Below are 25,018 nucleotides of genomic sequence, written 5' to 3'. Positions count from 1 at the left end.
TGACCGGATTAAGGTTGGTGAGGGGTGCGTTAAAACGACCGGGTTAAGGTTGGTGAGGGGTGCGTTAAAATGACCGGATTAAGGTTGGTGAGGGGTGCGTTAAAACGACCGAATTAAGGTTGGTGAGGGGTGCGTTAAAATGACCGGATTAAGGTTGGTGAGGGGTGCGTTAAAATGACCGGATTAAGGTTGGTGAGGGGTGTGTTAAAACGACCGGATTAAGGTTGGTGAGGGGTGCGTTAAAATGACCGGATTAAGGTTGGTGAGGGGTGCGTTAAAACGACCGAATTAAGGTTGGTGAGGGGTGTGTTAAAACGACCGGATTAAGGTTGGTGAGGGGTGAAGTGAGACAAGGTAAGTAAAACAAGGTGACACGTGTTTTTCCTTTTTGCACTCTATTCAATCAGCGTATGTACGACCTGTGCACAGCCAGTGTTTCGTGATAACATTTTCAAAGAAGCTATACTCACTCTTGGCGAAGCGTGGCGGGCTGTCGTTGACGTCTGACAGAGTGATGCTGACCGTGGTGGTCCCTGAGAGCCCCCCCATCTGTCCAGCCATGTCTTTAGCCTGGATCACAACCTGGTAGTTCTCCTTCACCTCCCTGTCCATGCCGGGCAGGGCCGTCTTGATCAAACCTGAGGACAGCAGCACACCATTTCAGAACAGATTTACATTCAACACTGTAAGCATTTAGCTCAGGCTCTCATCGTGGAGTGATACGTACTGTACACCTAGAGCTGAAGAATAAGCTCACGAAACATACATTAACCCATTCTGACCTGAGATCAGATTCATACGAGGTTTTCCACTGGACACACACTGGTCTGATGAACCCATTCTGACCTGAGATCAGATTCTAAAAAATGTCAGTCGTTCTTCGATTTTTCAAAAATAGCAGACCTACGGTACAATCCTATCCGTTTCTTCCTCGATCTCAAAATGACATCCATGGGTACCTACAGGTATCTATGTTAGACAAATATTGTTGCTCTGGCCTCTGTCCTACTGTCCTACTGCCACCTACTGTCCGTTTATTATATTACACAGTGGGTGAAAAAAACACACCCCTTAAGACTAAACCACACCCATCAGAGGTGTGGCTTCCAGAGGTACCCAGGTTCTTTTAAAAACCTATAGGTACCTCTAGGTACTGGCCTGGTACAGACGAAGGGGACAGTACTGTACAAGCTCGTATCGCGCCACTCGGTGGCGCGATACGAGCTTGTAGATCTGCTATTTTTCAATAGATAAAGCATAACATGATGCTAATACCAAAATGGGTGCCCGGTCAGAATGGGTTAAGTCAGCCCTATTTACATTTTGGCCATTTGAAAATTGCTTTTCTACTTTTTACTCAAGTGCATTTTGAACTTCAGACTTTTACTTGTAACAAAGTATGTCTACATTGCGTTTTCAGTATTGATACTTTTACTTACAGTAAGTAAGACATGAGTGTACTTGTTCCACCACTGAATAGATGCAGTAAATAGTAGGAAATTAAAGGTCAGTATACGATAATGCTCAGGCAAGGTTCAACTCTTGTTCTACGTCTGTCTCTTGACTGTGACCTTGCAGAGTGTGAAGTCATGTGTGAGTTTGACCAAATTCAAGCACACATGACTTCAGAAACCAGTGAAAACTTGAAATAAAAGCCAGTAAACGGCAAGAAAAATATGTTGACAACGTTATGATTCTTTAAACCACTCTGCACTTTATTTCATTAAAAGCATCACAGCAATGCTATTATCCTAATTGTGCCTTTTGAGACAGGATTGAGCGTTGATAATCTCTGGATGCATTTTAACATTCAGTGTGCTCTTTTAAGAGCCGAGGCTCAGGCAGGTGGAAAAGGAGAACTGTTCTGGCATGCTGGGATCTCTGGAGATGGGACAGAAGAAGAATGAGTGAAGGGATAATTGGCTGCATATTCAAAAGGTGTGCTCCATCACCTGTCATTGTCTGCCTCCTGCTGAACCATTCATGGGTTTGAGTGTTGAAGTATATGAAAGGGAGGAAGAAAACGCTGCTAGAAAATCACCTACTAATAAATTGACAACACCACTTGAAGTGGGGGGGTGAATATAAAAAAGCACCAATACTGCAGTGAGGCAGGTAGATTTCACTGTTTTTCTTTCTCTTAACCCAATCTGACCGGGCACCCATTTTGGTGTTGGCATCATGTTATGCTTTAGCTATTGAAAAATAGCAGATCTACAAGCTCATATCGCGCCACCGAGTGGCGCGATACGAGCTTGTAGGTCTGCTATTTTTGAAAAATCTAAGACACTTTTAGAATCTGATCTCAGGTCAGAATGGGTTAATAATGAAACTGTCAGGATGTAATAGACATTTTTAGAATCTGATCTCAGGTCAGAATTGGTTAATGTGCAATTTCAGTGAAGGAAGACAAACCCTTAAGAGAGCAAAATGGTTGTTGTTGTTCTACCGTCACTGAGAGACACTGAGCCACAGCATCCATCTCTCCTCTTTCACTCCTCTCTGCCTGTGCTCTGTCTGCGGCTACAGGCTTTAAGTTCTGACATACTATTGGTCCAAATGTCATTAAACCGACAACCTACCTCAAACTCTAACGTAACCATAACCGCAAGCATGGGGAGCAGCGCATGTTCGACCGCATGTCCGACCGCTGTTCCGCATGTCGGACCTTTCCATGTAGGATCAGTGTCTGCATCCCATATCTGCCTGTTTATGTGCCTTTCCATCAACCCTCTATCTACCCATTTTACTCTCACTCTACATGTTTGTTATTTTTTGCACGCACGCACGCAGCCACGCACACACACACACAGACACACAGACACACACACACACAGACACACACACACACACACACACACACACAGACACACACACACACACACACACACACACAGTCTCTCTCACACATTTTCTTTTTTTTACTGGCTTTTACTTACGCAAGTTGAATAGTTTGCCACTGAAGCGGAGCTGGATGTAAACACCTCTTTCACAGTCTGTGAAAGCATCCAGCAGCATTGTGGACTGGAGAACACGATGGAGAATTGTTTGGAGCCAGAACGCATCATTGCCTCAGTCAATTCATGACTGCTCGGAGGCATCACCATTCTCTTGGACCCTGGCTTGCATTCCGTCATGAATGGAAGCGGTGAGAGAGAACAATTTCAAGTGATTCTTTCCCCCTTTCAGAGCCGGTGTTTTCAACTGACCGTCCAACATGGACCAATGGCGGCCCGTGGAGATTGTGCATGTGGTCTCTGACCATGCATACAGTAATGAGTGTTACAGCCACTTTAAGGTCCACCTTCCCCTCGTTTTATTTCATTTTGAGGACCTATTGCTACAGTATCTGTTTGATGTGAAGACAGTGGAGTTAAACCCATTATAATTATATTTTTCAGAGGACATTTGAGGAGGCTTGTGCTTCAGTTCCAAAAGTAGACCCAAGCTTAACTACAGACGTGCCATTCCAACTCTTTGCGCTTCCCTGAAAATGCCCTCCTTTCTCACTGATGTTGTTCTGTACAATGACAATGCACCGACAATCTATGGAATTGCCAATGACAGGACATGTGAAGTTCTCAGATGGCACATATGTATGCAACAGAAGAGAATCAACTCAATAAGATCCACATAAACAGGAGATAGGCTCCTGACTTATATAGGCCTTTTTCGAGAACTGTTGGGTCCCAAAGCTACTTACTTACACAGACTGCTCAGTGGATCCACTGGGAAAGGTTGTATAACCCATTCTGACCTGAGATCAGATTCATATGAGGTTTCCACTGGACACACATTGGTCTGATTGACCCATTCTGACCTGAGATCAGATTCAAAAAAATGTCAGTCGTTCTTCGATTTTTCAAAAATAGCAGACCTACAAGCTCGTATCGCGCCACTCGGTGGCGCGATATGAGCTTGTAGATCTGCTATTTTTCAATAGCTAAAGCATAACCAGGGGGGCAGTCAGCCAGATATTTCGTGAAGCCTCATTTGAAATCGGTAGTTCATATAATGGCCTGTTGTGGCGCTGGACCGGACCCAAAAAGCCCCATAGCTCCATAGAGGCCCATGTATTTTGGCCCAACTTCACCTAGACTGTATTACCTTAATAAACATGGTCATGAATACTTTCTTCTTCCAGTCACTAGTTTAAAGTCTCATTTCTAATGTCATAATATTCTTTTTGGAAAATTATGGTCCCATTAATTAAAAAAATGACCATAAAGAAAAAAACCCATCGCGTATGTTCTGAGGGGCGTGGCTACCATTACAGTCTATGATCGGGATTCCCCTCCCATTCGAGTCAAAATAAAAACCAACGGAGAAGAAGGGGGGAAGTCCCGCCTCTTTGTCTGGGCAGCCAATGACCAGCTGGTATACAAAACGGAGCCAGCCAATGGCCAGCTGGTACCAAAGATGGCGACTTACATCAGGAATTAGCATATTATTACAGGCTTCATTTTACGTTCATGTTAGACCCGGGGAACGCTTTGTCCATATTTTTTACAGTCTATGAGCATAACATGATGCCAACACCAAAATGGGTGCCCGGTCAGAATGGGATAACACAGTGGACGTGCCAAAAGGTCAAGGACACCTGCACAAACTGAAATGGTGCCTGCAGACAACGGCTTTGTTAGGCAGGTAGTGCAATGGTTTCATATACTGTATAATAAGTCATGAAAATAACTTTAGACTCCCACTTCGTTGAGGGTCAGGTTGAGGGACAGGTTGAGGGACAGGTTGAGGGACAGGTTGAGGGACATAAGAAGAAAGCCAGACAGACATAGAGCGCACAGGACCTCCACTCACAGCCTTCCCAGACTGGGGTCTCCTGTTCTGAGTGGCCATACATACGCCTTCATGTGTCAGGACTTACTCTATGAACACAGGAGACAAGCAACAACGGCCTCTACTGCCTGATGAGGAATGGACAGGTCACCTTGATGGCCTGTCAGCCAATAACAACATCTATAAACAGCCAGAAACAAGGACTGACAGATATGAAACCAGGATCCTACAACCATAAACTATTTATTTAAAGACTTTAACTCAAAGAGAAGTAAATAATTACACAGAGCGGAAACCTCACACCTGCAGTGTGATAAAGAGTTTCAGTGTTAAAGGTATATTCAGTGATTTCACTCAAAAAACCTTAGGTTTCGTTTTTGGCTGTGGGACCCATGCAGCCTTTCGTCCAATCAGGATAGAGAGTCAAAAACGAAACCTAAGGTTTTTTGACCCCCAGGGGTTAACTGGGGACAGGGAGGAACTCCTTATATGGCCAGCACACTCTATAGTAGGGAGGATTATCACAACAAAACAAAACAATAAGTGATATTTGAATTAAGTGAAATCACTGAATATACCTTTAATAGTAGTCTGGAAACACACCAGTGTGTCCACACCTTTCCACTGTAAACTGTGCAACAAGAATTTCAGTCAGAAATAATAATCTGACGAGACACCAGCGTTTCCACCCTGGGGGAAAAACCTTTCCGCTGCAATCACTGTGACAAGAGTTTCAATCAGTCGGGTGGTCTGCAGACCCACCAGCGTCGCCACCCTGGTGAAAAACCATTCCGTTGTACGCAGTGTGACACAAGTTTCACCACCTCGACTGAACTGCAGAGACATTGGAGGTTCCCCCACACTGGGGAAAAAACATTGGTCTGTAAACGATGTGACAAGAGTTTCAGTGACGTAAGTAAACTGAAGAAACATCAGCGTATCCACACTGGGGGAAAAAAGCATACCACTGTGAACAGTGCGACATGTGTTTCAGTGAGTTAGGTAGTCTGATGAGACACCAGCGTAATGACACTGGACAAAAGCCCTTACAATTTACAATTTACAATTTAGGCATTTAGCAGACGCTCTTAATCCAGAGCGACTTACATTTAAGCAAGAACAAAAGCATGGGAATACATCACATAAAAGCATTTATCATGAAACATGCGTAAGCTAAGAAGGTAACAGTGGAATATCTATATGATGAAACTATACATACACTATACATAATAAACTATACATATTCACTACTATGCTATACATATGTACTATGGCGTGCTATGACTATATACAATACAATTATAGTGCTGTCTACATAACATGCTATAAGTCTGTGTCAAATGCTATCTAAGCCAACAGAAATGCTATCTAAGGGGTTAGGGTAAGTGCTATGGGCCATGATGGAGTCTGAAAAGGTGGGTTTTCAGGCTACGGCGGAAGATTGGGAGTGATGCTGCAGTTCTGACTGCAATGGGAAGTGCATTCCACAGTTTTGGAGCCAGAAGGGAGAAGAATTTGGGACGTGTGGAGCGTTGTCCCGGCGTTTTTAGTGAGGGTACTTCCAGTTTCCCTGCGTTGGCTGATCTGAGTGCGCGGGAGGGTTTGTAGGGTTCAATCATACTTGTAAGATATGGGGGAGCCATACCTTTGGTTGCTTTGAATGCCAGCATCAGAGTTTTGTATTCTGTGCGGGCAGCGACCGGGAGCCAGTGGAGGGAGCGGAGCAGGGGGGAGACATGTGAGAATTTTGGCTGGTTGAAGACCAAGCGAGCTGCTGCATTTTGGATCAGCTGGAGAGGCTTAAGTGCACATGCTGGTAGGCCAGTAAGGAGGGAGTTACAATAGTCGAGTTTTGACAAGACTGTTGTCTGGATTAGGAGCTGGGCTGATTCCTGGGTGAGGAACGGTCTAATTCGTCGTATGTTATAGAGTGTGAACCTACATGATCCGCTGTACGCAGTGTGACAGGAGTTCCAATACTTTATCTGAACTTCAGTAACATTTGCATATCCACACTGGGGAAAAACCTTGCCACTGCAAACAGTGTGACAAGTGTGCCATAGTGGAGAACAACAGTAGTAGACAATAAGCGTTTTACGGTGCTTGGGCACCTTTAGATACACAAGTGTCTCCATACTGCAGCAAACCAGGAGCTCTAAAGGTAGAGTGGCCACTTAGAAAATGGAAGCCTCAGTCTGGTAGATATTTTGAAGAGACTTTGTCTTTTGTCTGCCAGATGGTCCTAAAACCATGCAGCACCAGCAGCTTGGGCTGGATGTGGAATTCCTTCACACCTCATGATCTAGCTGGTTCATAATGCCCTCTTGTGTCGATAACAATTCACAATGTTTATGCGCAGGCACTCCAGAGTGACTAAACTCCACAACAAGAAGACTTGTCCAGACTCGTCAAAGACTGGCATTTTTTTTATCAGCACAAAAAAGTCTGACGACGAAACATTATTTTCCCCGGTGCAAATTGCAGAAAGCAGCCACCAGCGCTGGTTTGCACTGTTGCCAGTTCTGCTTATTATAAGCGTAGTTTTATTATTTATTTATGAGAATGCATCTCTCAGCTATGTAAACGGTGTGCGGAGTGAGAGTACACACAGTCGACTGATTTCAGCAAATACAAATGCACTATGGCCACATAGTTTGAGGGTGGTAAATGTTCATTGGCAGCTAAATTGATGGGTTCATTAGTTCGACAGCCTAATCCGTACAGCTGTCTCCGATGGCTAAACATTTGGGCTTACTGACAAGGAACAAACCACCACAAGTACACTGACTTTAACGGCATTTCATCTTTAGGCTATGACCTTTTATCTATGGTCCGTGCATCCTACCTAGTCTATGTCGTTCTCTATATAAAATGGAGGAGAGGTGTGATGTTTGTTGTTGTTTTAACCCATTCTGACCTGAGATCAGATTCATACGAGGTTTCCGCCGGACACACACTGGTCCTGATGAACCCATTCTGACCTGAGATCAGATTATAAAAAATGTCAGTCGTTCTTTTTTCAATTTTTCAAAAAATAGCAGACCTACAAGCTCGTATCGCGCCACTCGGTGGCGCGATATGAGCTTGTAGATCTGCTATTTTTCAATAGCTAAAGCATAACATGATGCTGACACCAAAATGGGTGCCCGGTCAGAATGGTTTAAAGTGTACCCCTGGCATAACATGTATGTATCCTGGTTCTAAACGTTCCCTGGTATAAAATGCCTTGACCCTCCATTGGACCCAAAGTAAAATTAGATGACCTTCCCTGGGGACCACGTGTAAATCCGACTGAGCATTATTAGTCCGACAAGCGGACGCGTCGGGCTAGCGTCTGCTCCCGTGCTTGCGGTTATGGTTAGGTTAGGGTTTGAGGTGGGTTGTCGTTTGTCGCACCAATGACTAGTCTTAACTAAAGTACTGCACCCACCTTCCCTTGGACTGAGATTAGAAAGGCATATTCTTCTCCAGGGGTACACTTTTCTTTTCTCCAAAATGGACAAATTGGACACTGACCCGTCTCGGGGTCCACAGAGAAGTACGGCTGACCCTCCAAGATGCTGTAGACCACCCTGGCACTGTTCCCGTACGTGGAGTCATCTGCGTCTGTGGCCGTCACCTGAACAACAGAGGTGCCTGGAGCGAGGAGAGAGGACAACATAGTGGCAGATTAGATCAGTTGTGGATTGCTGTTCAAGGTGTCAGATCATCTTGTATTCAAGCAAAACAAAATAATGGATTTAACACATTGCGGTTGTGTGCCTCGGATAACCAGTTGCAGCTTTCTGTCTTTCCAGACTAATATAATAATGTAGTGAAGTCTTTGAAGGAATTTACTGAACTCGTTTCTGACCCAATGACCTTGCGCTTCGACCGCCTTTTCTGTACTTCAAATCCGTTACTACTTGAGTCCAAGTTGACAGTTGCCTTTATCCCTAATGTCATATAATTATTCACTCCAGGTTTTCCTGGCCTTTAAATTTGACCACCTACTCCTAATAATTTCGTCCTTGTGGACATTTGAGGCAAAATGTCAGGAATAACCTGAAAACGTATAAAAGCCTCCGGCCTCCGGCTGTCCACCGGCACCACAGGCATGAAAAAGGTGATCGATCATTTCTTATCCCATCACGTTAGCTAAGGAGATATCTGCCAGGCAGCCTCGGGGCACTTATAGCCTCATGGCGGATTGATTTTCGCTGGTAACTGTCCTGATGTCTTAGTACTTACTTACTTACGACTTCACCCTCCTCTCACTATACGCAGTGGAGCTGGCACTGATATGCACTGATATGCTTCTGCTATACTTTGCAAATGCCAAGAAAGCTATTAGTGCATCTGGAGATCTTGAGGACCTAGCCGTAGCGAGGCTAATATCTGATTGCGGGTGAATGGCTGTGATCCATTTTCTCATCCCAGAGGAATGGCTGAGGCGTCTATCTCAGTGGAGCACAAAAAATGAAGGAAAAAGGCAAAGTACTACCTCCCAAATGGTGCCTACAGGGACAAGCGCCTCATTACATGCGTACGAAAATTAATTGACTAGAAATATTTAATGCCAGACTGGAATAAATGTACAGTATGCTTTAATTTTGCAATACAATGAGGACAATGACCCAAAGCACTTATGCTAATTTAATATCAAGGACTAAACATTTGAGTTTGTTACACCCCATAAAATGTAATTCGTAAGGATGAGCGGTTGTGTGTTGTAGACCCTGAGGCCCTCATTTATCAACCGTGCGTACGCCAAAATATGGGTGCACGCCGAAATTACCGACATTTTCGGCATTTACCATTTCAGCCAAAGCTTGAAATTGAACTTGAGTAGGACAAAAAGTCACGTCTGGTCGGGAGCTGTCGTACGCTTTGTCCTCACCAGTTTTTCTGTCGTAGAACAGCGGAGCAGCATTGTTTGACCAGCTGAGAGGCTTTATTTAATTCATGCAGGTGTTCGTTCTTTATATATTTATGATACAATAACACACCAGTTGGGCTTGCAAGTTGCGTGTGCGTGCGTGCGCCTGTGTGTGTGTGTTTGTGTGTGTGTGTGTGTGTGTGTGTGTGTGTGTGTGTGTGTGTGTGTGTGTGTGTGTGTGTGTGTGTGTGTGTGTGTGTGTGTGTCTGAGAGGGGGGTGAGGCGGGCAGCAAGGGGAAACTTTTTTATTTGCTTTTTCCATTGTGTAACTATGGTTACCATGCATTGTTTGGTCGTATTGCAGAACGTTCATGTTGCAAAAACGAGGGCGAGGCTTGATTTCATAGGGCGTGCCAGATAGATTTCAGCCGTCACATGTATTTACGTCGGAACGAAATTAAGGAAGGATCAGCTGTTTGCGATCACTTTATAAATGCCGTGGCGACGTGGGTGTACTACGAAACCTGCACTCGAATCTGTGGCAGATTTTACACTCAATTGATAAATGAGGGCTTGAGAGAGAGAGAGAGAGAGAGAGAGAGACACTGACTGACTGACTGACTGACTGACTGAGGATCCATGTTATACAATGGATCCACAAAATGTCCAGTATGAGATTAAACACCTATACCATAATTATTGAAAACATGTATCGATGCCAGTGGTGATGTCATTGGCATCGCCATTGGTGATGCCAGTGGTGATGTCATTGGCATCCCCAGTGGTGATGTCATTGGCATCGCCAGTGGTGATGCCAGTGGTGATGTCATTGGCAATCTTACTTCAATAGGATTAATGATTGAAACAGATTTGGTTACGTCACCATCAACAGCCAATAAGGGAGGTGCACTCACCACTGATGCCAGTGGTGAGCAAGTAGGCCAAACATTGCCTATACTTGTGAGCAAGGAGCAAGTTGGCACCTCGACAGAGTACATTTTCTAGTTCCAGCTGTGATGACAGTCAAAGTCATCTCTGAATGCGTGTGTCACATTTAAAGGGGCAGTGTCTGGACATAGTAACCCAAAGTCAGGAACATGTCATGCTCCGCCAAGCGGTGTCATCAAAGCTCGGCTGTTGCCATGGACACCTGGGCTGCTTCCAGTGGCATCCTCTCTCTCGCACGCACACACGCACATTTGTGAGAGTTACAGTAGTCGGCATTAAAGACCCTCAGTTCCAGAGAACAGCAGCAGCAGCAGTACCCAAGCATCAGCAGCCTGTATTTGTGCAAGTATTGATTTAGGATCTCTTTGTATTTACCATTTTAGAGCCCCATTGTGAACCCGGACATGTTGAGTACACCAAGGTTTTATGTTAGAAATGTTGAGTATGGGTCCCCAGCATGTAGACACTGATGTTATAAATGTTGAGTATGGGTCCCCAGCATGTAGACACTGATGTTATACATGTTGAGTATGGGTCCCCAGCATGTAGACACTGATGTTATAAATGTTGAGTATGGGTCCCCAGCATGTAGACACTGATGTTATACATGTTGAGTATGGGTCCCCAGCATGTAGACACTGATGTTATAAATGTTGAGTATGGGTCCCCAGCATGTAGACACTGATGTTATACATGTTGAGTATGGGTCCCCAGCATGTAGACACTGATGTTATAAATGTTGAGTATGGGTCCCCAGCATGTAGACACTGATGTTATACATGTTGAGTATGGGTCCCCAGCATGTAGACACTGATGTTATAAATGTTGAATATGGGTCCCCAGCATGTAGAAACTGATGTTATAAATGTTGAATATGGGTCCCCAGCATGTTAAAACCGCTGGATGCTAACTTGCATATGTTGAGCAATTTTCATAATTGGCATAATATGTTACCATACCTTTAACAACTTATAGAAGCCAAAATGTCATCATGCTTTATGTAGATTTATTTTTCTTATAGGTTGTTAATGGTACATTATGCCAATTATGAAAATTGCTCAACGTATCAATCAATCAATCAATCAATCAAAACCTTATTTGTGGACTATTTATCTATGCTCCAGAGCACAATCTGCACTCGTTAGAGCTAGAATGCACAGTAATTGAAGTTTAATTTAGCGCAGAGTGACAAGAACAAACGGTAATGAAAAATCAACAGCGGTAAATGTCTGAGAAATTGGGGAGGACGAGCAGAGCGTCTATTCAAACCAGTGACGGAGTTGACAGTTGTACGATAAATAAGACAGGCCTATACTCTATTTAACCCATCCTGAACGGGCACCCATTTTGGTGTTAGCATCATGTTATGCTTTAGCTATTGAAAAATAGCAGATCTACAAGCTCATATCGCGCCACCGAGTGGCGCGATACGAGCTTGTAGGTCTGCTATTTTTTGAAAAATCGAAGAACGACTGACATTTTTTAGAATCTGATCTCAGGTCAGAATGGGTTTAATCAGACCAGTGTGTGTCCAGCGGAAACCTCGTTATGAATCTGATCTCAGGTCAGAATGGGTTCATCAGACCAGTGTGTGTCCAGCGGAAACCTCGTTATGAATCTGATCTCAGGTCAGAATGGGTTAAAAAGCTCTGCTCCCCTGTACAGCTGTAACCGTCACAGAGACGGGTTTACTTTGTTTATTCTTCCTAATGATTCTCATTTAATTAGTCGAGCCGCGTCCTCTCATTCGGTCGGCTCCATTATTATGATTGATAAATTCCCATTGATCCGCTAAGACTGCATGGGATTTTGCAATGTCTCTATCCTGTTTGAACAGTAAGCCTGATCACAGAGCGCTCGCACCCACACGCACACACACACGCACACACGCACAAAGTCCCGCATTAGTTGCATATTTGATCACTGCCAGTTGTTGCGAACGCAGTGAGCACTAACTATGAGACCCTGCAGATCATGTCTGTGTGTCTGTTTGTCTGTCCCGCTGTGACACCCGCTGTGACACCCGCCCGCCACCAGAGGGCGCAGCTGTAGCACACACACACACACACACACACACACACACACACACACACACACACACACACACACACACACACACACAAACAACCACACACACACACAGTAGAAAACTTTAAAAATGTACTAACAAAAAGAAAAAAAAAAAACGTAATTTATTCTAATTGTTATTGCAATTTACGAGCTGCGTTCGCTTCCCGCGTTTGCGCGTCTTACTTGTATAAGAACATTACATTACAGTGTGTACAGTACAGTATGTACGTGTCAAAGATTACTGGGATGTAGCGATTATGACCCTTGGTTCATGTGTATTTGTGCTGTGTGCCGTTTTGCTCTGCCTGTCCTTATTTCCCCTCATAGTGATAGAATGTTGATGAGTGACTGATTGACTTTAATATCCAGCTGGTGTGAATGGTGCATAGAGTTCCCATCTGTGGGTTAATTGAGCTCACTAAATTTAACAGATTTAAACTCACAAACAAACGCTGGGCGCTGGCTATGCGCTATGGTTGTTGTGAACTTGTGGCTGGCTGGTGCTCACTGCTGACAGTGTGTGGCCGAGTCTCTCTCAAACTCAGTGCCCACTTGGTTTTAATTGTAACTTGTGCGCTGCGCTGTGCTGCGGAGCTCTCTCTCTCTCTCTCTCTCTCTCTCTCTCTCTCTCTCTCTCTCTCTCTCTCTCTCTCTCTCTCTCTCTCGTGTGTGTGTTTAGTCCCCCCGGTGACAGATTTTGAAAACATGACCAATGACCAAAAACTCCCATATCTGCTGGGCGAAGTACAACAACGTGCCAACACAGCAGCAAGATTTGTGAGTTGCTGTGATTGGAGAAGGATATCAAATGGAACACAACCACCGTAAAGACTAATCATTGTGTATATTCCTGCACTATACCTGCATCGAGTGATCTTGGTACATAGAAGTTGATCTATTGAAGATTCTGACAAAGTGCATAATTTTTGTTTTGATTGTATTGCTGTATTGTTGTATTGTTCTTTCTGCTTTGGCAATGTAAACGTATGTTTTCTCATGCCAATAAAGCCCTTTGAATTGAATTGAATTGACAGGTCACTATAAAACTTGCCCGTGACCAGCCTCCACCTCCAACCACACCAGTCTTCTACTGAACGGCTCAGTGTTTGCTGGTGTTAGATTTACCATAGCCTCGGTACCAGGCTTTCATTTTTGTTGGTGCAAAAATTGAAAGCCTGGAGGAACGCATTGGCCGCTCTGGTCTAAAAGTGGGAGTCAACCCTTCCGGGTGGGCGTCGCTCCAAATGATGTGACGTAGTGCTAGGGGGGAGAGGAGGGGCCGGGGGTGACGGACAGATCGATGAGATCCAATCAGGGCGTGCGCAAATCTCAGCCGCGACCCGCCCCTCTAGACCAGAAACCTAACATGTTAGCTCAGGCTAGATTTACCAGGGTTAACGTGTGCAACCTTGAGCACTGCAGTGTAGGGTTGGGTGACTCCGTTTGTTCTCTGCTTTCATTTGTTAGTTTATATTAGGGTAAGACATTTTGTATTTTTGGTTTATTTTATGTTTTTAATATATTTTGCATTTAGGGGTTTATTATGGGCCCACCATGAGGTAATAGGTTTTTATCTTCAGTATAAAATGCATCTTTGCACTTTGTGGATTTTAACTGGCTGTGTTTGGGGACTGGGGAAGGAAGGAGACCATTCTTTTTTTTGCACCTTAAATTGTGAACCCCTAGGCTGGGTCGTAACGGTAAGCAAAGCATCACCATAATTCCATACAATAAATATAGATAGATGTTTATGTAGCCTAAACTGATGCTGCCAGATCCAAGAAGCTTGCTACACAAATTTGTTTCACAGCTTATTGGGATCTGGGATCGCGGATGCAAATTCGATGACGGGGCTGTTCCTTTTTTTCAAGATACTTGGTAGATGAATGGATGGGACCGTCTGTCTATCACCGTGTGGGCGTGCAAACACAACCAATCATATTGACGTGTCTATATAGCTTCACATCCGGTTTCGCACATATCCCGCCCTTAGCTCACGCTGATTGGTTCGGTATGGAACGGATTTTTGTCAGCTCAACTCCCTGAGAGATCCCATATGAGTGCTGTGTTGGGGAACATGGTTACCCAATACCGCCCCCATCTGGCAGCGTCAGGTTATATGTAGCCTACATTCCTACAGCCTGTACAGGGTTGGTATGTAGTAGACACACAACAGAGCAGAACAGAGCCCGACAGAGCACAGGGCACGCACCAATGTCGGACATCTCGGGGACCCGGGCCAGGTAGGGGTTGCTGGTAAACCTGGGCTCGTTGTCGTTGATGTCGTGGATCTTGACGACGAACTCGGAGTTGTCCTCCAGCACCTCGTTGGTGAAGCGGTTGACCACCTTGGCGTGGAGGACGTACATGTCCTTCTCCTCGCGGTCCAGCCTCTTGGTGGCGTGGAGGTCGCCCGACTTCTCGTCTATCTTGAACAGAGTCCCGGCGCCCTCGCCGCTGAGAACGTACCTCACGCTGCCGTCGCCCGGGTCCGCGTCTGAATGAACCTGTGGGGAGAGGAAACAAATTATGTAATAATGGCATGAACATTTTCAATTTGTCTCCTACTTTGTTTTGAGTCTAAAAGGTCTATACATCTGACCTCACGAACACCATCAAACCCTTAGATCTCCATATATGGTTCTGACCTGTTCTGACATTCCATATGTTGATAAATCCACTAGTCGACCTTGTTGACTAGTTTTTATTTTTTATTTTTTTTAAGATATTTTTTTGCGGCTTACGCCTTTTATTGATTTTTGAAGGGACAGACAGTAGGCTGACAGGAAACGGGAGAGAGATGGGGGAATGACATGCAGTAAAGGCCGTGTCGGGTCCGGGAGTCGAACCCGCGGCACACTGCGACTGGATTACCAGTCCGGTGCCCAGACCGTTACGCTACGGCCTGGGCCCTTGTTGACTAGTTGATAAGAAAAAAAAAGAAAAAAAAAAATTCCCCACATTTGTAGGCCTCAAGATCAGGTAGATTATAGCTACAGTACATAGATATGTTTGGGGAATCTATGCCATGTCTGTGCCCTGTCTGTAAGCTGCACATGAGTTACAGTCCTGTGCATAATTTCATACCTCTATACCTGTGTTGTTTGGATCGCGTCAATTCCACTTACATCATGCCCCCCCCCCCCCCCCCCCACACACACACACCCCCAATCTGCAGAGCTAGCTATTATTTTGTTAGACAAAATGAAAAACACAATGTCGACCCAGATTAACGCCGGCCGGGGCGGGGTATACGGCAGCGAGGCAGGGAGGAGGGGCCTACTCAATGTGCAATGTTCCGCAGAGCGGAGGTCAATCCATCGTTCTCCTCTCCGTGCTCCGTGCTGTAATTGAGGAGACGGTGAAGGCATCCTGGCAAGGTCAGGGAGGCGTGGCGGAAGAGGATTGTTATATGTATGCGTGGGGCGGGGCGGGGACTGCTTTGCATTGCTGCGGTGTGTGTGTGTATTCGCAGTGTGTATATCCGTGGGAGAGTCATTCGACCAATTGGGATTGCCCTCCCGGTAACATTTATATACGCGCAGTACATCCTCCCGAGCGAGGCTCGACCTTCAGCCCCTCCCCCCCCCCTCGTTCCTCCTGCACTCTAGCCCACCTTCATCCTCCGGGCCATAAAAGGATTACAACCTGCCGTGCGGTCGGTCGCGGAGAGAGAGAACATACAACAAGAACGGAAAAAAAATGAGCAACCTAAAAATAATACAAGGCAAAAAAATTAAATAGAAAATGTATAAAGCTCTATAATGAAACCACTTGGTCTTCAGTGGGAGCAGTGATTGATGTTGCGGCCCGTCCTTCTTGAACTCGTACAAGGACTAATAGCGAGAGAAAAATTGATTACTGCGGTGGTATGCACTTAACTGAGAGTGACCCCGTTTTGAGCCGGGAAGTGATGCCCATAGAGGCCTTTCTCTAGAAGACACCATTAAAGCAGCGGCTAAAACATTGAGCACCGACACTTAATCATGACTCTGTGAGCGACCGAGCCGCTGCACTCCCCCACCCCGAGTGCACACGGCTGGGATCCTTTTCCCCGCCACGCGGAGGCCAGCTCTCTCCACTAGTCAGTTGTCACACAGGATTGCCAGTGTGTACGTAGGTCTTATCTGAGTGCCATTACTGTTTGTTAAATTTGCGATAAAGTGTCACGCCATGATTGGAGCCCTGAGTTAATTTTGTGATAAAGTGCAAGTGATGATTGGAGCCCTGAGGGTGAATGAATTAGCTTTTGGAGCACATATTATGATGGGCAGCCGTCTGCAATCTGTGTCCTCAGGTGGACACAGAATTAGTCTGAGTCTCAAAGAATGATGATTATCGTCAGAATGTTTAACAATATTTGGTAGCCCCGCTTTCATTTTTCACTGCACCTGTGGTTGTTACAATCACCTGCACTACGATACTTGTATATTATACATGAATAAATAAAAACAAACTGTGTACGCCCTCTGAAGTCATTCCAATGGTGAGCTGTGTTGTTTTCAGCCCATGGAGCAATGGTGGATTCGGACACGCCCCTAATGACCCGTACGACATGTGTCTCAAAGAATCCCAAAAGAGAATAAAGCCGCCGTTGTCATTGTAAGTGACACAGGGACGACAAACAACAGCATGCAGACGTGGAACAATATAAATATAACGCACTGTACCTCTGTCTGTGTACCTCTCTGTGCTATTGGTGCTCATTAGCAGGCGAGCTGCATGTGGGCCTTTCAGAAGCCCTGGCTGCTACATGGAGGGGGGGTTTGTTTATTTAATATTTAATAACTTCTTGCGTTGCCAAAGGGCACATCTCCACTGGGGGGGGGGGGGGGGGAGCTGGTTAATGGCCTGTGGGTGAGGACTGTTTGTGCTACTGTCTTTTCTCATCAAGTATTTACAGCCACTGATCGGCCCCACTGGTGGTCCTATAGGCCTGGTGGGCACACAGGCACCTCGGTGCGGTCCAATGCAAGCAGGCAGGGTTGGTTCATGTACAGTACAGTTGTAGACACACACACACACACACACACACACACACACACACACACACACACACAAAGGCTGTACCCTAGCCCTGTTTTTAGGACTCATCCGCTAATTAATTAAAACAAATAACCTTGATCTCCGAACCTCTGAGTGCTTTTAACCTGCAGGCTGCAATTCATAAATAGATCCTATAGGTTATACGACATCAGTGAAATAAGGGTTAAGTTCACAACGCGTCCCCGGGAAGGATTATTAATAATGGTGCTTTTATTAGTATACTCTTATTATGCATATCGCATTCTCGCCGAGATATATTTTTGAGTTAAAAAAAACAACAAATAAAAACAAAAAACATTCGGGAACAGCCTTAGCACACACACGCACTCATGGCACAAACTGAAGCTTTTTTTAATGTTTTTTTTTTATAAAGATGCGATAATACAGATTGTCCCTCATATATGGTGTGTATAGAGCGTCTCAGTCCCGCCCCCTCGAGAGACCCGGAAAATAAATCTTCGTTCATTTTCCTCATAGGCATTTCAGAAAGTATTTATTTAAAGACGTTTACGCCGCGGACAAAGACAACTGTTGTCCTGACCAATCATGACAACAAACACAATTTTTCGAGCCAAACAAAGAATTAGAAAGTAGAAAAAAAAACGGCAGGTTACAACACTTTTTTTGTTGTTTTTCTTCTTTGTAATTATTTGTTTGGTCCAAAATATTGTGTGTGTTGTCATGATTTGTCACGACAAGAGTTGGCTCATCATTTCCTGGGCCACTCGTCGTTCTGAAAGGGGGAGGGACTGCGACGCTCTATACTGTACGTGCGTAATCGGTGTATAAACCAGTGTAAACACATTATGGTTCAACCACTACTGCTTCCAACTGTGTTCCCGTGGAATATGCTAGAGGTCAATGCTCCATGGAGTCTGAGAGGCAGACACCATGGAGCACATGGGATATGCTAGAGGTCAATGCTCCATGGAGTCTGCAGAGAGGCAGACACCATGGAGCACATGGGATATGCTAGAGGTCAATGCTCCATGGAGTCTGCAGAGAGGCAGACACCATGGAGCACGTGTTGGCACCCACGTGTCCATTTGCAGGAAGAGACCTCCGCCCTCTCCCCACACACTCATGTGACGGACGGAGGGCGGCTAGAGGGACAACTTCAATTATGTTCTTCTGCTCGCTGGCATTGAGCTAGCGGATGGGGGCGTTGATGATGTCACAAGATAGCATGGGTGGCAAACAGCTGTCCGACAACATCGCAGGGGCAAGTGGGAGATGTCTGAGTGGGAGATGTCTGAGCAAGATAAACCAATATCGTCTCGGCAGTTGGAGTCATTGTGAATGCACGTAGGGCTCCTGGATTGATTTTTGTCTAAGTCTCTCTCTCTCTCTCTCTCTCTCTCTCTCTCTCTCTTAATCAAATATGAGCAGCCAAGGCCCGGCCTGCACTAAATTCTCGTCACCAGCAAGGTGGGGTGAATAAAACGGGAGTGAATGGAGGTCACAATCCCCCTATCATTGTCAAGCTTCAGGGGTTTAATACTTCTAAGCAGTTCTGTAGCATGCATCAGGGAAAGTGCCACAAGGGAGATGGGGGGAGAGAGAGAGACAGAGAGAGAGAGAGAGAGAGAGAGAGCTGGGGTCAAGATCACTCTGTTTCCATAGTGAGGAGTCGACACAGCATGTCACCCTGTCTATCAACAGCATGGTGGAAACTCAATGTTTTTAACTTAATTGTTTTGTCGTGCTAGCAGAGATGGCAGATATACAGTCATGGAGGGGGACATTGCTGCTGAGGCAGTGGGAGGAAGATAATGTTTAAAATGGGCTGTTTTCAGACAAACAAGTCTCTCTTGGAAGCACTAAACTAAAGCAGGATTGTAAATAATACAAATCCTGCACAGCACTCTCCTGATTCGGACAGCCAAAGCAAAGGAAAAACACAACTGCTTCCCTATTATAGAACAGTGACAGATCATTGACTGTTAAATCTATACACAAATGTTACAACTCTACTTTATGTTCTGGCAACTCTACTTTATGTTGGCAAAAGTGTGGATAGCACTATAGAAGAGTTGTTCACAGTCTGCTGAATTCACTCCTTTCTTGGTTTATTTGTGAAAGTATTAAACCAGACAAATAAATATTGATATGCTAATTCCAAGATGCTGCAATCTTTACAGCCATTGTTGCTACGGTGAATAGCACTTTAGACTTTAATCCACAAAGCCACTCATTTCCCATGTGCATGTTCACCCTGTTACAACGGCATGGATTAGTAAAGCTCCCGCACACCTGCCATGAAGAGCCTGTTAAAGGAGAATTCCATACTAAAAGGCTTTCTTACCTTTCTTTGTAGTTGTTACGTCCCCACCAAAGAGGTCCAGGTGATATTTTGTGCAAAAGCTCCTTATTGGCTATTTCCCCTACCATAAGCCCTAAATGAATTGCATTGAATTGAATGGGAATTGAATGGGGCTATGGGGTGTTGTGCTAATTCGCTTATTTCCATCGCTCAAAATGATAATTTCTTTGTATATATCCTCTCTTCATAATGTAAATAATATCCCAAGCGGCACACTTTACTACTTCTTTTGATGGAAATAAGCGAACTAGCATAACACCCCATAGCCCCATTCAATTCCCATTCAATGCAATGCAATTCATTGAGGGCTTATGGTAGGGAAAATAGCCAATAAGGAGTTTTTGCACAAAAAAACACCTGAACCTCTTTGGTGGGGACGTAACAACTACAAAGAAAGGTAAGAAAGATAAAAAAGCATTCTAGCATGGAATTCTCCTTTAATGTGAAAGGGCTGCTCGGGTGTGAAAGGGGTAAAGTAGCGGGCCACCGCTGGCAGGTGAGGCGGTGGCATGCTAGAGCATGTGGCTACACAGAAATGTGTTGGGAGGGTTAAGAAGCATATCATCTCTCAAGAACAGATTCCGAGCTCCGCTGCTGAATCTGTCAGCAGGGGCATTCAGAACGTGTGGACATTAGGGATTAGCGGAATGAAAACATAAGCCACCCGCCGGAAGAGGTGGGCTGAGGGCGGGCCGAACGGGCCAACATCCTGTTATCCACGTTCCATTGGGCAGTGCCCGCAGAGGCAAATTCGGGGAGCATACTTATTTTAGACTATAGTCATTGGTTAGACATGGGTTAAGGTTAGGTTTAGGTGTGCTTCCCCGTGGGAGGTTAGGTTTAGACTAGTCATTGGTTAGACATGGGTTAAGGTTAGTTTTAGGTGTGCTGCCCCGTGGGAGGTTAGGGTTAGACTAGTCATTGGTTAGACATGGGTTAAGGTTAGGTTTAGGTGTGCTGCCCCGTGGGAGGTTAGGTTCAGGATGAGGGTTTTAGATAGGTTGTAGTTGTAGGATTAATGACTGGTCTAACCAATGACTTGTCTAAACCAAAAACTGTCTAAACTAAGTACTGCACCCGCAAATTCAAATGAAAAAAAAAAAAAATGTTTTGTTTTCTGCCGTTCCCAGAATTATAAGATATAACAGCTAAATTGTGAGACAACCTGGGTAAAAAAAATCTATTAAATAAAAGGGACTACTCTATATAAAATAAAAATGTGACGAGCAGTGACACACATACGGTATAGCAGGTACTGGTGGGTTGAACTGTGTTGCTGATGAGAGCCGTCAAGTGTCCAGCGTTAAAATAATTCAGACTGGCCCAGGCGGTGGCGTAACCGTCTGGGCACCCGACTGGTAATCCAGTCGCAGTGTGCCGCGGGTTCGACTCCCGAGCCCGACACGGCCTTTACTGCATGTCTTCCCCCATCTCTCTCTCCCGTTTCCTGTCAGCCTACTGTCTGTCCCTTCAAAAAACTAATAAAAGGCGTAAGCCGCAAAAAAAAAAAAAAAAATTCAGACATAGGAAGGAACCATTCATCAATTACCAAGAGCTCCTACACCGGACACACACTAGAAACACGCACGCACACATTGCGCGGGTCATGTATTCATAATTGTACTGGTCCCAGCCCGCCCCACACCACTGCATCAATTTCCACAACCCGCCCCGTGCAACATTATCCAATGTACGTATAGTCCATGGGTGGTTCAAGCTAATAAGAGGAAGGATTAAAACAACGCGCACACACACGTGACGCACGATCCATTTCTGGAGGGGCTGAACGACATGAGAGACTAACAGAGATTGAAGGCAACATTCCATCTCTTTGATTTGGCTTCATGGGCATCTCCACTACACTCTGCTCTCTAAGTAATTAGGCCAGACTTCAGGTCTTCATGGGCATCTCCACTACACTCTGCTCTCTAAGTAATTAGGCCAGACTTCAGGTCTTCATGGGCATCTCCACTACACTCTGCTCTCTAAGTAATTAGGCCAGACTTCAGGTCTTCATGGGCATCTCCACTACACTCTGCTCTCTAAGTAATTAGGCCAGACTTCAGGTCTTCATGGGCATCTCCACTACACTCTGCTCTCTAAGTAATTAGGCCAGACTTCAGGTCTTCATGGGCATCTCCACTACACTCTGCTCTCTAAGTAATTAGGCCAGACTTCAGGTCTTCATGGGCATCTCCACTACACTCTGCTCTCTAAGTAATTAGGCCAGACTTCAGGTCTTCATGGGCATCTCCACTACACTCTGCTCTCTAAGTAATTAGGCCAGACTTCAGGTCTTCATGGGCATCTCCACTACACTCTGCTCTCTAAGTAATTAGGCCAGACTTCAGGTCTTCATGGGCATCTCCACTACACTCTGCTCTCTAAGTAATTAGGCCAGACTTCAGGTCTTCTCAAGGACTAGTTGGTGGCCGTGGTAAAGCTACCCTCACTTTCAGGCCGCTAAGCTGGACAGGGCTTTCTCAGTCGATGTACACTTATATGTGGACCTTCTAAATGATGGTCACTTTCAGTCCGCTATAAGCTGGACAGGGCTTTCTCAGTCGATGTACACTCTATGTGGACCTTCTAAATGATGCTATAGTGTTGTAAACTTCACAAGCACAAGCTCAAGAGCTCAGGATCCTTATTTTACTGACAGATTCCTTTAGGACCAGTATAAGATGCTCTGAGGGCGAGAAGCGACCTTTAGGGCGCTGAACAACAGCTCTGGGAATGCCCATATACAGTATGGACTAGGGCATTCACTGAACAACAGCTCTCTGGGAATGCCCATATACAGTATGGACTAGGGCATTCACTGAACAACAGCTCTGGGAATGCCCATATACAGTATGGACTAGGGCATTCACTGAACAACAGCTCTGGGAATGCCCATATACAGTATGGACTAGGGCATTCACTGAACAACAGCTCTGGGAATGCCCATATACAGTATGGACTAGGGCATTCACTGAACAACAGCTCTGGGAATGCCCATATACAGTATGGACTAGGGCATTCACTGAACAACAGCTCTGGGAATGCCCATATACAGTATGGACTAGGGCATTCACTGAACAACAGCTCTGGGAATGCCCATATACAGTATGGACTAGGGCATTCACTTCCAGTCATTTTTACTAGTTGACTAGTTGTCTACCTATTATGTAAAATGTTTTTTCTTTTTTTAATAAATATTTGTACATTTAAAAACATTGGTGACTATACTGTATATAGTTACAGTATGGCCATGGTGGTTATAACTTTATAAGACTTCTTATTTGCATATTTGTTTTATTGTGTCATCTATCTAAATATGAAAATGTGTCTGGAAGGAATATGATTTATTTTCCATACATAGAACTATTCCCTTTTGATTTTGCGGTTTTGAAGACACAGTTTTTATTTTATTTGATCAAGAACGATAGTAACCTTTGAAAAGTTTGCAGGAAAGGACAAAAAAAACATTATTGTACTGTTCCCTTCACTGAGGAGAGAGAAAAAACTAGACGCAAGAATAATAATGTAGAACAGCTAGTGACAAAGAGAGAGAAAAAATGTCTGTGTGTGTGTGTGTGTGTGTGTGTGTGCGTGTATGCATGCGTGCGTGCGTGCGTGCGTGCGTGCATGTGTGTGTGTGCGTGCCTACCACTCAAGGCTGCACAGACTCGTACCTTTCCGATATACTGCATCTGTGTCCCAGTGAACTCCTCCAGCAGGTAGAACTGATTCCACATCCAGCCTCGCTTGGATCTCCTGAGCGGCACGCCATCATCGCTGGCCTGGGCGGCCCTCAGCCCCACCCAGGGGCCCCGCTGCCCCCCTATGGTCCTTCGTGGGGCCCTCAGGCCCACCCAGGGGCCCCGCTGCCCCCCTATGGTCCTTCGTGGGGCCCTCAGCCCCACCCAGGGGCCCCGCTCCCCCCCTATAGTCCTTCGTGGGGCCCTCAGCCCCACCCAGGGGCCCCGCTGCCCCCCTATGGTCCTTCGTGGGGCCCTCAGGCCCACCCAGGGGCCCCGCTGCCCCCCTATGGTCCTTCGTGGGGCCCTCAGCCCCACCCAGGGGCCCCGCTCCCCCCCTATAGTCCTTCGTGGGGCCCTCAGCCCCACCCAGGGGCCCCGCTGCCCCCCTATGGTCCTTCGTGGGGCCCTCAGCCCCACCCAGGGGCCCCGCTCCCACCCTATAGTCCTTCGTGGGGCCCTCAGGCCCACCCAGGGCCCCTGCTCCCCCTCTATAGTCCTTCGTGGGGCCCTCAGGCCCACCCAGGGCCCCTGCTCCCCCTCTATAGTCCTTCGTGGGGCCCTCAGGCCCACCCAGGGCCCCTGCTCCCCCTCTATAGTCCTCCGTGGGGCCCGTAGCCCCTCACCCGAGGAGCTGAGCTGGGCCCACATCAACAGCGCCAGCAACAGGCATGCCGCTCCTCTAGCTGTGGTGGCCGTACCCCCCATGAGCCCCTATTGTTTTGTCCTCCTCTGTGGCGGGCAAAGTCCACTGCTACTGGTGCTGGTTCTGTTGTCTCAGGGTCCACTACTGGTGGTGGTTCTGTTGTCTCAAAGTCCACTGCTACTGGTGGTGGTTCTGTTGTCTCAGAGTCCACTACTGGTGGTGGTTCTGTTGTCTCAGAGTCCACTGCTACTGGTGGTGGTTCTGTTGTCTCAGGGTCCACTACTGGTGGTTCTGTTGTCTCAGAGTCCACTGCTGGTGGTGGTTCTGTTGTCTCAGAGTCCACTACTGGTGGTGGTTCTGTTGTCTCAGGGTCCACTACTGGTGGTTCTGTTGTCTCAGGGTCCACTACTGGTGGTTCTGTTGTCTCAGAGTCCACTGCTGGTGGTGGTTCTGTTGTCAGAGTCCACTACTGGTGGTGGTTCTGTTGTCTCAGGGTCCACTACTGGTGGTTCTGTTGTCTCAGAGTCCACTACTGGTGGCGGTTCTGTTGTCTCAGAGTCCACTGCTACTGGTGGTGGTTCTGTTGTCTC

At 45.9% G+C, this 25,018-nt stretch overlaps 1 protein-coding gene across 1 annotated transcript in view; it reads right to left on the bottom strand.

Annotated features, from left to right (window-relative positions):
* The window catches only part of LOC310867694 (cadherin-6-like), a gene marked incomplete at both ends in the record, with an annotated part of 46,665 nt that extends 22,175 nt beyond the window's left edge, over window positions 1-24,490 (bottom strand). The window contains 4 exons of the mRNA XM_083777813.1: window positions 471-638; window positions 8,311-8,430; window positions 14,883-15,177; window positions 23,717-24,490. Of these exons, the coding sequence (XP_083633939.1) occupies window positions 471-638; window positions 8,311-8,430; window positions 14,883-15,177; window positions 23,717-24,490 (1,357 nt within the window). The remainder of the gene's footprint in view (window positions 1-470; window positions 639-8,310; window positions 8,431-14,882; window positions 15,178-23,716) is intronic.
* Window positions 24,491-25,018: the final 528 nt, after the last annotated feature.

The sequence above is a fragment of the Protomyctophum parallelum genome (genome assembly GCF_964188405.1).
Source record: "Protomyctophum parallelum genome assembly, chromosome: 12".
In the NCBI taxonomy this organism is placed as follows: Eukaryota; Metazoa; Chordata; class Actinopteri; order Myctophiformes; family Myctophidae; genus Protomyctophum; species Protomyctophum parallelum.
The sequence above is the reverse complement of the archived record's forward strand: the minus strand, read 5'-3'. Positions and strand labels throughout refer to the sequence as shown.